This window comes from Taudactylus pleione, unplaced genomic scaffold (genome assembly GCF_031769625.1).
Source record: "Taudactylus pleione unplaced genomic scaffold, aTauple2 ptg000126l, whole genome shotgun sequence".
Lineage (NCBI taxonomy): Eukaryota > Metazoa > Chordata > Amphibia > Anura > Myobatrachidae > Taudactylus > Taudactylus pleione.
In genome coordinates this window covers 66,002-79,979 of record NW_028284528.1, presented here as the reverse complement: position 1 = coordinate 79,979, position 13,978 = coordinate 66,002, and the positions used below count along the sequence as shown (strand labels likewise).

General features: G+C 44.3%; 2 protein-coding genes across 3 annotated transcripts in view; one reads left to right on the top strand and one right to left on the bottom strand.

Moving 5' to 3' along the window:
- The first annotated feature begins 1,653 nt into the window (after positions 1–1,653).
- LOC148523866 (aquaporin-3-like) lies at positions 1,654–10,127 on the top strand. Its single transcript, XM_088472550.1, has 6 exons — positions 1,654–1,825; positions 2,127–2,253; positions 6,036–6,173; positions 6,647–6,765; positions 8,154–8,371; positions 8,759–10,127. Exons 1-6 carry the CDS (start codon positions 1,718–1,720, stop codon positions 8,943–8,945), a joined length of 897 nt encoding a protein of 298 aa, XP_088328676.1. The 5' UTR covers positions 1,654–1,717; the 3' UTR covers positions 8,946–10,127.
- Positions 10,128–10,140: 13 nt separating this feature from the next.
- The window catches only part of GTPBP8 (GTP binding protein 8), a 29,747-nt gene continuing 25,909 nt past the window's right edge, over positions 10,141–13,978 (bottom strand). For both annotated transcript variants that reach the window (XM_088472551.1, XM_088472552.1), the window contains exons 6-7: positions 10,702–10,820; positions 10,141–10,525 (exon numbers count right to left, since the gene is read on the bottom strand). In XM_088472551.1, the coding sequence (XP_088328677.1) occupies positions 10,450–10,525; positions 10,702–10,820 (195 nt within the window). In that variant the 3' untranslated portion in view covers positions 10,141–10,449. The remainder of the gene's footprint in view (positions 10,526–10,701; positions 10,821–13,978) is intronic.

The following is a 13,978-nucleotide window of genomic DNA, read 5'->3' as shown; positions in this document are numbered from 1 at the left end:
ATGACCTGACCTGCTGCAGGATTTTGGCCGCTTCCCGTGTGCAGCTTACGGTATGGCTGCGTATGCCGCCACACTGCCTTAATTATGCATGCCCCTATAATGTTGTTATGACCACCCCCAGTCACCACCCACAAACGGCCCTTGCTGTCGATATCGGAAGGGTCTGCGTGCACACTGCGTGTAGTCTGCGTACCACAACCCAATCGCACTGGCTAGTTTGCGCACGCACTGTGCGATGCATAAACATGCGCAGATCAAAAACATCGGCCAAGTGCGTGCGTCTCTCCTTATCCTTCCTTGCTGAATCAGGCCCTGAGACGCCCACCGACTGCTTCTCAAGTCTGCCGCTTTCGTAAGGGGACGCATACATCGGATGCAAATCGGTCGATAATCGACCATCTGAGTAACCCTAAAGTCGCACAGAATGGCTGTGGGAACTGAGACGCCGGAGCCATTCTTACTGCGTCCGGGATCACAATCGCAGTCTGCGAGACGCCCATGAGAAGGCTGTGGGGCATTATATTTGAAGGCCCCGCATTAGCAGTCAGCAAACCGGGTCTGAACCCACCAGCGAATTGTCACATTGCTTTTTACACTTCGCCAGGGTGGGCTCTTATCGGGGTCACTGGGTATTTTCTCTCTGGAATTCAGGCGCGGCGGTCTATACAGCCAACATTACGTTCTTTAATAAATACCCCTAAAATAGTAGCAGGAAGTGGCTGCAGGAAAACACTCAGAGATTTAGGGGCATACAGTATGTATCAAAGCTTGATGTGAGATAAAATTGTGAAATATACATCACCAACCAATCAGCTCCAAACTATAATTTCTTAAACACAGCCTGCAAAATGTAAGTTAGAAGCTGATTGGTTGGTGATATATACCTCACAATTTTATCTCACATCAAGCTTTATTCATGTAATGCACACATATTACCCAGCGCTTTGCAGAAAATAGTCACATCAGCCCCAGTGGAGCTTAGAATCTATATTCCACATCACAGGGGTAGGCAACCTGTGGAACTACACATCCCAGCATGCCCAACCACCGTGTTAGCACACCAAATCTGTGGCAGGGAATTCTGGGATGTGTAGTTCCGCATCTGGAATGGTCAATGCAACAAAAACATTTGAATGGTCAGTCCTGTGCATGGCAAAGCTCCATTTAACCTGTTAATCAGTATGAGATGCTTCAAAGCTTTTCCAAAACTGGGTGCAAGGGTCATCCCATTGCTACCGGTCACGCAAAAAAAAAAGAAGCACAAAACAGATGTATAAATCTTTTTTTTTTTTTTTTTATTGATTTTACTGAAGTCATCAGATAAATTATGATACACAAGCAAATATATCACAAAAGTATGTCACAGTCATAATAAAAATATAAATAAAAAAATACAATTCACTTGTGGTTTTGAGAAAATGACGGCACCACAATTTTCTTATTTTACCGGCCTATAAATCTTTTTTTAAAATGTGCCTTATTGATCTGGCCAGCATGTAAGTGGTTAATCTGATCACAATCAGTTGGAATCTGGTCTGAAGAGAGCAGCCAGTGCTGAGGCCAATGGATCAGCTTCCCTTATTATTCCTAATCAGCAGTATTAACTAGGCTATAAAGTCCAGCTGTTACCACCTTCCCATGGCTGTACACATGCCATTGTGATAGAGGCTGGCCGCAGCCTCCATGACATAACCAGGCACACGGGGCCCTGCCAAACATGGACACACTTGCGGTGCTTCTGAAGAGGTTTAAATCAATGTTGAGGACTAATAATCTTTATGTACGCTGCGGACTGGCTGAGTTTTTGGGGAGTCTCATATTAATTGTAAGTAATGAATGAAGTAATAAAGGTCAGCCCGTTGGGGGTTTGATTGCAAGCTGTCTTTAAAAAAAAACAACAAAAAACAAAAACAAAACAATTTTTGGAGAGGTGCTTCGTGTAATTTCATTAAATACAACTTTAGGTAAATTTGATTGCAATAAAGTATAAAAATGTGGATTGTGCGCAACATCAGTAACTATGCGACCCCGTGTGCTGTAATACTTACTCTATATTTTAGGTTATAAAGTATGCCAACTGCATTACACCCACCAGGGGGCCATAACCACCTTCTATTCCTTCCTAGCTCTTTGGCTGTGGTTCTGTGGCTCAAATGGAGTTAAGTGGTTTTGCCAAAGCCCAGTTCCTAAGTGTCAATATGGCGTTTGGTTTTGCAGTCACTGCTGGGGCCTATGTGTGTGCTGGTGTGTCAGGTAAGATCTTAATATACTATCGCGCACTATCTGGGCTAGTTCTTATTGAATTTCACTATTATCCCTATTATACTATGATGGAAAAGTCCCTCCAGCCCAACATGACCACTGCACATGATCATAATTCACATCTAACACTGTATACAGACCTAGTACACTACACACTATACAGACATAGGCCCTGATTCAGAGCTGGACGCTCTTTCAGAGCGCTCGCTCTGAATCAGGGCGGCTTTTTATTTTTTTCAGAGACGGCCTCCTGGCCACTTACTAAGCTGTGGGTGACCACCCACAGCTTTTGCGAGCGGCAAGGTGATGGTCGCGACCATCGGGCTTGCGATGAGACCCTTGTGGTAGGGTCTCATCCATCGCAAGCCCCAGTGAGCTTCTGGCTCTAATAGAACCGGAAGCTCACTACTGAGGCCGACCCCAAATGGCAGGCGTTCCTTCGGGAATGCCTCAGTTTGGCCAGCCACCCCCCCTGCCCGCCTCCAAAACGGGGCAAGCTGTCAATTACAATCGACAGCCGTCCTGTTTTGGCGCGAGACCTGTAGCGATGGAGCGCCCGTCGCTGGTCGGGTCTCAAGGTTGTGTAAGCCGGAGCTGGCTCCGGCGTGCACATGCGCAGTGGGGGACCATCGACCCGCTTGTGAGCCCTGTGCGCTCGCGACCAGGCCTGAAGCAGGCCCATAGGACACTACACCCTAAACATGACCTGATCATTCATAATACACATCTATTACACTGTATACAGACATAGGACACTACACTCCCAACATCACCTGACCACTGTACATGATCATAATACACATCTATTACACTGTATACAGACATAGGACACTACACCCCCAACATGACCTGACCCCTGTACATGATCATAATACACATCTATTACACTGTATACAGACATAGGACACTACACCCCCAACATGACCTGACCACTGTACATATTACAATTCTATTACACCCTATACAAACAAAGGACATAACATTCACCCTGCACGCCCCCCTTAAAATGAGCAGAACCAGTAAATGATATATGTATTGCTCCCATATATCCCATAAGTCAGGTTTACAAATGCCGCCACTACAGTGCAGGTTTTAAGGCTATCCATGCTTGAGTCCAGATAGTTATATCAAATTCAACGAGGTACTAAAGCCGCCTGTGCTTAAACATGGATATTCTTAAAACGTTGCCTAAAATGGTGAAGTTGGGAAAGCGCTACCATATGTAACAGATTGTATAATTGTATATAGTGTTAGTCTGTTTGTGGACCCGGAGTGGTAACAGGTTTAAACTGAAAGGTGGGTTATTTAATGTGAATGTTGGTAGACTTGAACAATAAGATAAACTATAGTCCAGAAATAACAAACTAATATATGTGGCAGGAGGGAAATGTAGTGAGTGGGAATAAATGAATGTCCAGATCAGAGACAGATGAATGAGGTGAATCCAGATAGACTGTCAGTGAAGTGGAGATCCTGGTATGCTGAATAGTGGCTCAGAAGGATATACGGTAATGCTGTGGTGATGGCTGAAAGGGAAATCCTGTAATGCTGTTATGGCTGAAAGGAGAATCTGGTAATGCTGGGAAGATGGCTGCGTAGGAATGGGGTAACTGAGGAGACGGGTCCAGGCAGGAGTGGGTATGTTGGAAGGTGCAGGGCTGATCACCAGCGGAGTGTAAGACCGAGTGGTGCAGGTTATGCAGGGAGCCGGAGGCTGACTAGGAGCTAGGGCAAGCACCGGAACACAAGACTAAGGTTCAGGAGCGCAGAGAACTCTCGCCGCTGAAAGCTGTGAACATGTACCCAGTAACTGAATGTGATAGGCCAGAGAGAGCAGGTGACCCACAGACGATTGGCCTGATTTGTCACATGGCCAAAGACCACATGGTGGTGCCCAGACAGCCGTGACGTGGAGATGCCACTAGACTTACCCTTGCCAGGATGGCCCAGCGCTGGCAGACCTCTGTGTAGACGCAATGCCAGTCTCCACACGCCCGCTCCCCAATTAATGAAGGACGGAACGAGTGATTGTTCCGTCCTTCATTACATCGCTGTAATGCGTACCAGCAATCATGCCATGTCCAGAGTTTCCCTAGACATTGGCATGACTGCCTGTCGCTGCAGTGTGTACTTCGCTTTACAGAGTGAAACCCCCAAGGACTCTGTATATGGAATGCTGACAATGCAACAGAAACTAGCCGCACCCGCAGAGGTAACCAAAAGGACGCCGGTCATCTGATAGGCCTGGGAAGGATCACTGTAAGATTCCTCCCCTGAGCCCTTCCACATCCCTATAACAGCTGGAGGCCTGATGCCTCTACTACACCATACAGCTGAGTCTGCAACACACCTGTTTACGGTGCCAGAAGGCCAGACCGGTGTTGGCCCATCTCCTTTGTACAGGAACCTACCTAGCTAGATGCTGGAAGAACAGAAAGCGAGCGGTCACTAGCTGCCAACGGCTTCCCAAGCTGCGCGCAGACTCCATGGCTGATGGACACGCCAACAGATGGAAGTTGTGTGCGATTTGTGTTTCAACTTGTATATAACTACAGTGAAGGATAGTGCGTGTTGTGTATAATAAGGGTCACACAATGATATTCTGAGTGGCGTAAGATATCTTATGAACGCTGAGCGTGAGAGCGCAGTGATAATGAGCCGCTGGTCGTGGACAACTTTTGGTTTGTCATGTTCAGTAGTTAATTGAGGGGTAATGAAATAGTATCCTTGTGAGTTTCTCAGAGCAACACAACTCCTCCTAGATCTTGAATGCAAGCTTTTCCATATTACCTGGTCTTTAGACATTATTTATTCCATAGGAGTAATTGGGGTTCAAAGCAATTGTTTACCTGCCAAAATCCCAAACTTTTGTGCGCACTTCTATGGGCACAAACAAATATCTTCAATGCAGAACTGCATTCAGGAACGCAATGTTCCATAATTGAATTGTCCCCTTTAGTGCACAGGTTCTCAAACTCTGTCCTCAGGACCCCAAACAGTGCATGTTTTCCTGGTCTCCTCACAGAATCACAAATGACATAAACTCCTTCAGTGGAATCATTATAATGTGTAGGTGAGTAATGAATACACCTGTGCACCTGCTAGGTGACCTGGAAAAACGTGAACTGTGGGGTACTAAGGACCGAGTTTGAGAACCACTGCTTTAGAGTGGAGAAAATTATCTTCCAACAAAGGTCAGTAAAAAAAATAAGCTAATGGGGATTGTAGTAGAACAGTGTCTGATGGGCTTAGATGCATCTGAAGTTACTTTTTAAATGTTGAGATTAAAGTACAGTAAAACCTCTTGTGTGTCCTGGGAGCAGGTGTAGTAGACTGTCCACTGTCTTTAACGTCCGCTGTGAGAACTGTGTACAGGAAGTGGGTGACAAAGTATTTTGTATTACTACTATGTCTTTAGTATGTGAGCTCACAGGCAGGGCCTTCCATCCTCATGTGTTATCCTTTGCAGTTCCCATGCCACTACTGCTTGTTTCTGGTCTCTAGGGACTCTGACGCACTGTGCTTGCCCTTAAGCTGGCTACAGGCTGATTGCTAAAATGCCACACCACTCTACCACTCACCTTTGCCAGTCAAGATAAGTTGGCCCATCCCCCCCCTCTTGTCCTATTCAGTCTGTTTGTATTGCCCTGTGTTGTCCCTAAGCTATGTCGGCTTGCATTTACTGTGCTTGTCTGTTACTATATGCACTATGCAGCAGGTAGCCCGGATCCTGCTATATTATAATGCAACTGCCAATTTGTCTTCCTCGGCAGGTGCCCACCTCAATCCAGCGGTCTCTCTCTCCATGTACCTCCTCCAGAAGATCACGGGCAGGCTAATGCTGATCTACTGCCTGGCACAATTCCTTGGATCATTTGTTGGGGCCGCCCTGGTGTTTGCGCTGTATTTTGGTAAGGCTGCCCATGCGGTTTTCAATTCTTCTAACCAGTTTATTTTGGAATGAAACCCGGTGCCCACCTTTAACTGTACTCTATTGGTGCTTCTGAGATAACCTGCTCTGTAAAATGGCAACAATGGTTCACAAACTCCAACAGAAGCAGCTGTTACAGGGCGTAACATCCGTGCCTTAAGACTTCAATTCTTTTGGAGTTGGCATCATGTTCCTGGGCACAGTTGGTGATCCGGTTACACCCTGTTAGACCTGCAATGGCCAGGCGCTTTGGGTAGGAGAATACACTGGCTGGAGGATGAAAGGTTTTAGTATTCATGAAGGCTAGGTACCTAGTATTGTTTGTTCTGTATAAAGTACCAACCAATCAGCTCTTGCCATTTTACAGGCTGTTGTCAAAAATGACAGTTGCTGATTGCAGAAAGATAAAGCACCAACCAAAATTTGATTCATCTCCCCCTGTGTATAATCTAGATGCCCTACATGTCTACAGTGGTGGGAACTGGACCGTATCGGGACCCCAGGCAACTGCTGGCATATTTGCATCATATCCGTCAGAACATCTGAGTGTCATCAATGGATTTACAGACCAGGTAAGGTACCTGAATTTGAATTTATTATAACCACTTGCTAGCAGCATCTTTATTAAGGACCAGGTCTTCAGGGCTGCTGCTTGGACCATGTTACTGTGTTTTTCAGGTACATAGAATAGCTTAAAGAGCAAAATATATTCATTTTGCAATCGCTAGCAAACGACTAGGCACTCCAAACAATCTATTAGGACCTCCAATCCGGTGTAAGGCTGTACAAACCCCTGTAGGGCAGTTGCCAATTTTTGCACCACTGTTTCCTGACAACAAAAATGGTCGATTGAATAATTCCCTGGAATAATCCTGCTGCCAGTGTAATTTGATAGATTGGCTGCCTTTCTACCATGTTCATTGACCACAAATTACATGTGGAACACTTTCCATGTTGATGGTGAGACTTTTACAAGTGCAGTTTATCCCTTTGTTGCCCATCAAAATACATCAAATTGTGAATTGGATACTGTACATAAGACTAAAAGTGCATACACACGAGACTAGATCTTTGAACGATATCGTTCAACGCTATCTATATCGTTCCGTGTGTATGCAATGAACTACAAACTATGTACGCTCCCGCTGGACGATAACTATTTATTACCAGTTATTTATATAGCGCACACATATTCCGCAGCGCTTTACAGAGAATATTTGGCCATTCACATCAGTCCCTGCACCAGTGGAGCTTACACTCTATATTCCCTACCACATGCTCACACACATACACACTAGGTTTAATTTTTGTGTTGGGAGCCAATTAACCTACCTGTATATTTTTGGAGTGTGGGAGGAAACCGGAGTACCCGAAGGAAACCCACGCAAGCACAGGGAGAATATACAAACTCCGCACAGTTAGGGCCGTGGTGGGATTCGAGCCCATGATCTTAGTGCTGTGAGGCAGTAATGCTAACCATTACACCGTCTGTGCTGCCCTAACTAGATCTTTGGTCATCCGTACATGCAGGCCAATTTGGACGATATCGTCAGAGAATTGCCTGTTCAGAGATGTGGCAGGATGACTTCACTGAACAATCATTCAGTGTGTACACCCAATATAGTTTGTCCTGCACTACAGGGAAATCACTCAGCGATATCATTGGTTGTGCAGATTGTCCCGTGTACCCAGCATAAGTATTGCTGCTAAATTATCTCTGATGCAACAGACTTGGGAAGAAAGCTGCTAGAAAATATCCCTTGTCTGGGCCTGGCCAACATGTGGCTCTCTAGCTATGGACATAAATGTCCCCTCAACGTTTGCTTAGAAGTCACAAGTTGCTGTTGTAAATGATGGTTGGAAAGCGGGATAAATGTCAACTCTAAATCTGATTCACTTGGTACAGGTACCATATTGTTACTCTAATGGCTAGTAACACTTTCTACATGATCTGCCCCAGGTGATTGCCACAGCTGCCTTGATGATCTGCATTCTGGCCATCATAGATGAAGCAAACAACGCTGCTCCTCGTGGCCTGCAGCCTTTTGTGATCGGCCTTGTCGTCCTACTAGTTGGTCTGTCTATGGGCTTCAACTGTGGTTACCCCATTAACCCAGCTCGGGACTTGGCACCTCGTACGTTCACAGCCATTGCTGGTTGGGGCCTTGAGGTCTTCAGGTAACTTCTGCTGTCTTTTGTGATCACCCAAACGTCTAGTTGTAGGTCTACATTATTTTTTGTACAGGGTCAGTAAATGTTCTACGAAAAACATAGAAGCTTATTTGCCACTAAGGAGTGTACCTCCATCATTCATAAAATTAAACTTTTAAACTGATGGGACTATCCCACCTAATGGTCAGCTCATGAGATGAGTTGCATCATGTAAAATGTAGACTTCAGCTTGTAACTTGCATCACTTGGATAATGATCATTTGAAAGAGCCATAACCTCAACTGAAGCTGCCCTGAGTATGTGCAACCTCCCCAAGGCTTCTCCAGATATTACTTTCAGGCTATCATTACTGTATTTTAGGCTCTAATAACTTATATTTTTTTCCCCTTCCAGGGCTGGTGGGCATTGGTGGTGGGTGCCAGTATTGGGGCCGATGGTAGGCGGACTGGTGGGGACGATGATTTATGAACTTCTCATTGGAATTCACCATCCGGTTATCCAGCATAAGGGTGGATCTGAAGAAGATGGTGAGAAGAAGCTCCCCCTGCAGCAGTATAAGTTGGTTCAGTCTACAGCATGAAGTCTCTCTTGCTCTGTGGATAAACTACCGTAGCATGGACAGGGGGGAGAACAGCCCAAATAAACAAATCTTATGCTTGTGAATTACAGGAACGCAGCATTAGCTGTTGTGGGAATACTGTACATGCCAGGTATGGATGAGTTAATACACAGCAGATAGAAAATTACCTTGAACAAGAACCAAATATAAATTTGCCATTTACTTGAGTGATTTACCCCAAATTGATTCCAAGCCATTATCTTTCACTTCTAGCAATTAAGCTGATGTAAATTTTGTACATATGCGATCACCCAATCTCCTATAGATGCTTGTCCTTAGTGTTATTGCTGACAAACGCTTTAAATGGCTATTGCATCAATAATTAGAAATTATAAGTATTTTGCCCATAAAATGTTCCATATTTTAAAGAAAAAGCCTTTTAAATAGTTTTTGTTTTATCCATAAACAATGGTAAAAGCTCTACAGAGAATCTTACATGATGATCAGCTCTAGGTGCTGCATTGTAATGTTGAGGTGTATACCTAGCATTAAAGACTGACCTACTAAGACTTGGCTAATTGACCTGAGTAAAGTGGGCTACACATTGTCAATAATCTCCCATAGATGGTGATAGAACAGTGCTTACTAGTGGTCATAGCTGGGATTGCTGGCTTCCAGCCACACTTTCATTTCAAAATCTATATTTTAGGATATGCAAGATGATTTAATTGAGCTACTTAACACACAAACCTGTACACTGTCCTTTACTAACTGAAAGGCATATTCTTGCAGCGCTACCCAAACCAATTTGCCCCATAACATGTATATTTTGGCTGTTTTTTTTTAGTTATTCACAGTAAATGTGTTTTCCTACATGCTTGGGGTTTTTTTAAGCTGGTTTGTTACAAACATGTGAATTGTCTGTTTTTGTATTTTTTTTTTTTTTTTTTAACTCTCAAATGGTTTAGATTGAAGACTCTTAGGGGCTGCGATTCAAGTGGGTGCAAGGCAGCTGCCCAGTGACGCATCTGGGGTGAGTGGTGCTGCACCCCTCCCCCCAACTCCTTGCACTTAATTGAATTGATCCCTTAATGGCCAGTGTGTCATGCAGAATGTGCTGATTGAACCCATGTAATGTTTTATTTTGGCAGAAGCCCTTAGTGTTTTGTATTACAGATCTGAATAAAGTAAACTTAAGAATGATTGATTTTATTTATAATCAATTACTGGTGTAGAACAGGTTATTTCAGGAAAGTCCAACAGACCGAGCTAGTGCAATAAGGGATCTGTTCATCCTGTTACAACAAACTATATTTAGCTCTACACAACAAAGGTCCCATCGCCGTCCTCTTGTCGGTGATGCAGTAGAGTGCGCAGCGTGCTGTATTTACTGGTTAGTCCCTGTTGGCTTCCCAACCATCCAGCCTGTGCATTTATGCTACTTGGCAAACTTAGTCCATGAAACTCTCATTTACCACTGACTGATGAGACCTCTCCGAAGCTTTGGCCAGGGCACTGGGAAACTCTATTTAATGTTGAGGTTTCCCGTTATATGAGCGATGAAACATCGGAGCAGGTGAACACCTGAGAAATGGAGAGAACTAGAAGGGGAGAGAGACTTTTAGTGCAAAAGCATTTCCACAGATTATTTTCCAGACACAGATTTACTTGATCATCAATCTTTACTTTGGGATGGAAGAACAAAGACTGTAATATAGCTAAAGTATAATAACACCTCCATGGCTACTGCATGTATATTATCTCACCCTACTGTTACCTGACTAGGAAAGGCTGCGGGAAGCAGCCCTGGGTCTGTGTCTTTATGAATTCCTCAATTTCCAGCATCTGTGTGAGCAGGACGGCCGCTCGGGACCGGTCAATCTTTGTCGCAACGATCTGCAGGTAAAGATTTAAGTGTTAAAGCCAGAATTGTTAAGTAAATGCAGTGTGGTGCCAAAACCTAAAACTTCTCCCCGACAGGGCTTGTGTATGGGCAGATCTAAGGGTAAGACTGCCCCCTATTGCTGAGGAATGTCATGGCAAGACCATGGGGTAGCTTCTAAAACAGACACGTGGTGGTGTTGCCCATAGCAACTAATCAGAATGTAGCTAGCATTTCTCTATTGCATGCTAGAAAATGGACAGACTCTGATCAGGGTATAGACCGGTGGTATTGAGCCTGCTGGTCTATAAACTACATCCCGTCTCTGCGAACCCAGGGTTCAATCAAGTGTTACAACTTTCAATAACTTTAACAGCTGATTTCCAGCATTACTAGTATACTCTGATCTCACGGTTTCTATTCTCATAAAACGTAACAAAAGTAATAACATTCTCAGCATTCCCATTCAGTGGTTTAATTTTCTATGTTCTTATGAAACCATATCTCAGTTTCCCGATTATCTGAAAACCGCACATGCGTAGGATGGATCCTGAGATCTCGCTCATAGACCCCTCCCAGGCAGCGGCATGATTGAAATTCTGCAGCGTTTGGTGGGGCGTGACTGGCCAGCGTTCCTGGAAACGGGGGCTTATCTCCTCGCAGGCTGCCAGTATGAGTTACCTGAGGCTTAAATCAGACTGGCTGCTGCTGTCGTGACCGATGGCCGCGATGGTGGTCCAAGGTCATGTCTACAGACGCTGCACTCAGATCGCTATTGCTGTCAGGAGGCTTCTGCTTACTAGAGACTCCTCTTGCAGTATTTTAATAGTTGGTGGACGGTATTTTTATGCTACTCGGCAAACGTCATTTGTGCAAAACTGTCCAGACCTGAATCAGGCCCATGGGGTGTTATTCCATAAATGGAGCCTGGAGGTGTGAATAGTACCCCAAATGTAGAAAATTAGATTTAATGATTGGAGAAGTTGCACAGAGGATGTATGTCTCTGTGGGTGTGGATCAAAAGGTCTATAGTAAAAAGGTAAACCATGTTTATGTATATACCACAAGTTAGACAGGCAATAGGTTGATAGGGACACAAGCTCGACACACAAATTGTCCACACGATTTTTTTTTTTTGTTGTTTTCTAGCTCTAATCGTCACCCTAACCCTCCCCTTGGTGTCTAATCCTAACCGATGGGGTAGGTGCCTAACCAATAAGATTAAAGTGTTGACCATTTGACCTTCTTACATGTTGATCTTTTTAGTGTGTGTCGACTTATTGCCTGTTTACATTTACAATAAAAGGTAGATACCACAAGTTAAAGACTGGATACCCTTCTCTGTCTGATGAGCAGCAGACATATAAAAAGCTTATGACTAAATAATTTCTATGACAATTCAAGTATGCACAGTGCCAAAATATGAACTGTAAAATACTGTACTGATGTTGGGGTCCCGTGTATGTCAGTCGGAGGTACTCTCTGCTGCTGGCTGGCTGGCACAATTGGACTGCAGCCTTGCCAATGTCTGATGCTGTTCAGGCTCCTCTGCTGCCCAGGGGCTAATACACAATTTCCAGCTGAAGCAGTCACTGTTGAGGTGTCAGAGGTCCTTTCTCTTAACAGGATGATCAGGAGAAAGGACTGCTGGCATCTCACCACGTGACTGCTTCAGCCGGAAACTGTATTTTTAGCCCCTGGGCAGCAGAGGAGCCTGGACAGTGTACTACATCAGACATTGGTACAACTGGATTGCAGCATTGCCACCAACTGACATACACGGGACCCCAACATCAGTAGCTGGGAAGTATTTTACAGTTCCTATTTTGGCACCGTGCGCACTTGAATTGTCATAGAAATGATTTAGTCAATGTATTTTAAGCATCTGAGGGTGCTATTATTTGACATTTTATCTCTGCAGCCATTTTAGAGTACCAAGGTGCCCAAGACCACTTCTAATCACATTTATTGTTTCCATATAAAAAGCTTAATTGGAATGATTGTACTCAGCCTCCACTTACCAAATACAGTTTAAACTACTGCGTTAATGTGACCAATTAAGATCCATGGTACTTGGGAAAACTGTCAAAGATTTTGAAACACGTTGTGGTTGATGAAAGTTCCTTCATTGATGTTTCTGACTTTTTAATAATATTGATACAGTAAAACCATCTACAAATTATTACTGTATCAATATTTTCCAGCTGTATAGGAAATCCAGTAACCCCTCCTACTGTATCTGTGGCTGCTTAGATTTACCCATGGCGATCTCACGCCCAGCGATAAATATTCTCAAGTTGTATCCAGCCGGCATTACTGGCTACAGTAAGGAATCCAGTGACTATCTAAGCTACATGTGCGAATCCTAATCCCCGTTTCCTCTCTGTTGTTAATAGTATAAGTAACTATTAAAGACAACAACTACGTCTGTTAAACCAACATATTATGTAACCATTATTGTGTTAACATTGGAAAATGTGCCAGTATAATAATTTCGCTCATTATCTGCCTAAAGTTTGTTAGGTACCAGTGTTTAACAAATAAAGATGGCGTGTTCCATATTACCGTAACTTATAGGCGGATGTGACTCCTCCCACATCCGCAGATGGAACGCCTACACACCGGTGCTCTAACGTCAATCTTTCGCACAGAGCTGCTTCCGTTGCAACAGATTCTAGAAGAACAAAAGGTGACAGAACGGTGCACTGTGCGCTAGTTTAATTGTCTAAAACAGAACTTTTATTATTTATTACAAGTATTATCTGCGTATACTAGTGTTCCCGCTCTAGCGGGGTGTTGCACTCTGCACGATTTTAAAAAGGCAAAAATACGTCCTGCCCCGCTAAAACAGCCCGCCCTGAGCCTTCCCCACCCGAGGGCCTCAGTGTCCTGCAGGAGGGGAAAGTTGCGGTGACCAATAACCGCTGAGTGAATATTCTATTCACTGAGCTTGGGGGCAGTCCAGCATCTCTGTAATTGCTGGGCACGCCTCCAAGTGTGACAAACTGGAGGAGTGTCCCAAGGACACACCCCCTTGGGCACGCACAGAGACTCCCCAGCCCTGGCCGCAGTATAGCGGGAACACTATATCCCATACTCTGAGAAAAATATATACAAATAGAAATGTGAAATGCAGAAAGAGCACAAAAATGTTCCAAAGATCTTTAATTTA

What these genes read in the sequence shown, in the direction of transcription:
- LOC148523866 (XM_088472550.1), top strand. Translation starts at nt 1,718, where the DNA reads ATGGACACACTTGCGGTGCTTCTGAAGAGGTTTAAATCAATGTTGAGG. An exon ending in TGTGTGTGCTGGTGTGTCAG is followed by an intron (nt 2,254 to 6,035) that starts GTAAGATCTTAA and finishes CTTCCTCGGCAG; the next exon opens with GTGCCCACCTCAATCCAGCG. An exon ending in GGTGTTTGCGCTGTATTTTG is followed by an intron (nt 6,174 to 6,646) that starts GTAAGGCTGCCC and finishes TGTATAATCTAG; the next exon opens with ATGCCCTACATGTCTACAGT.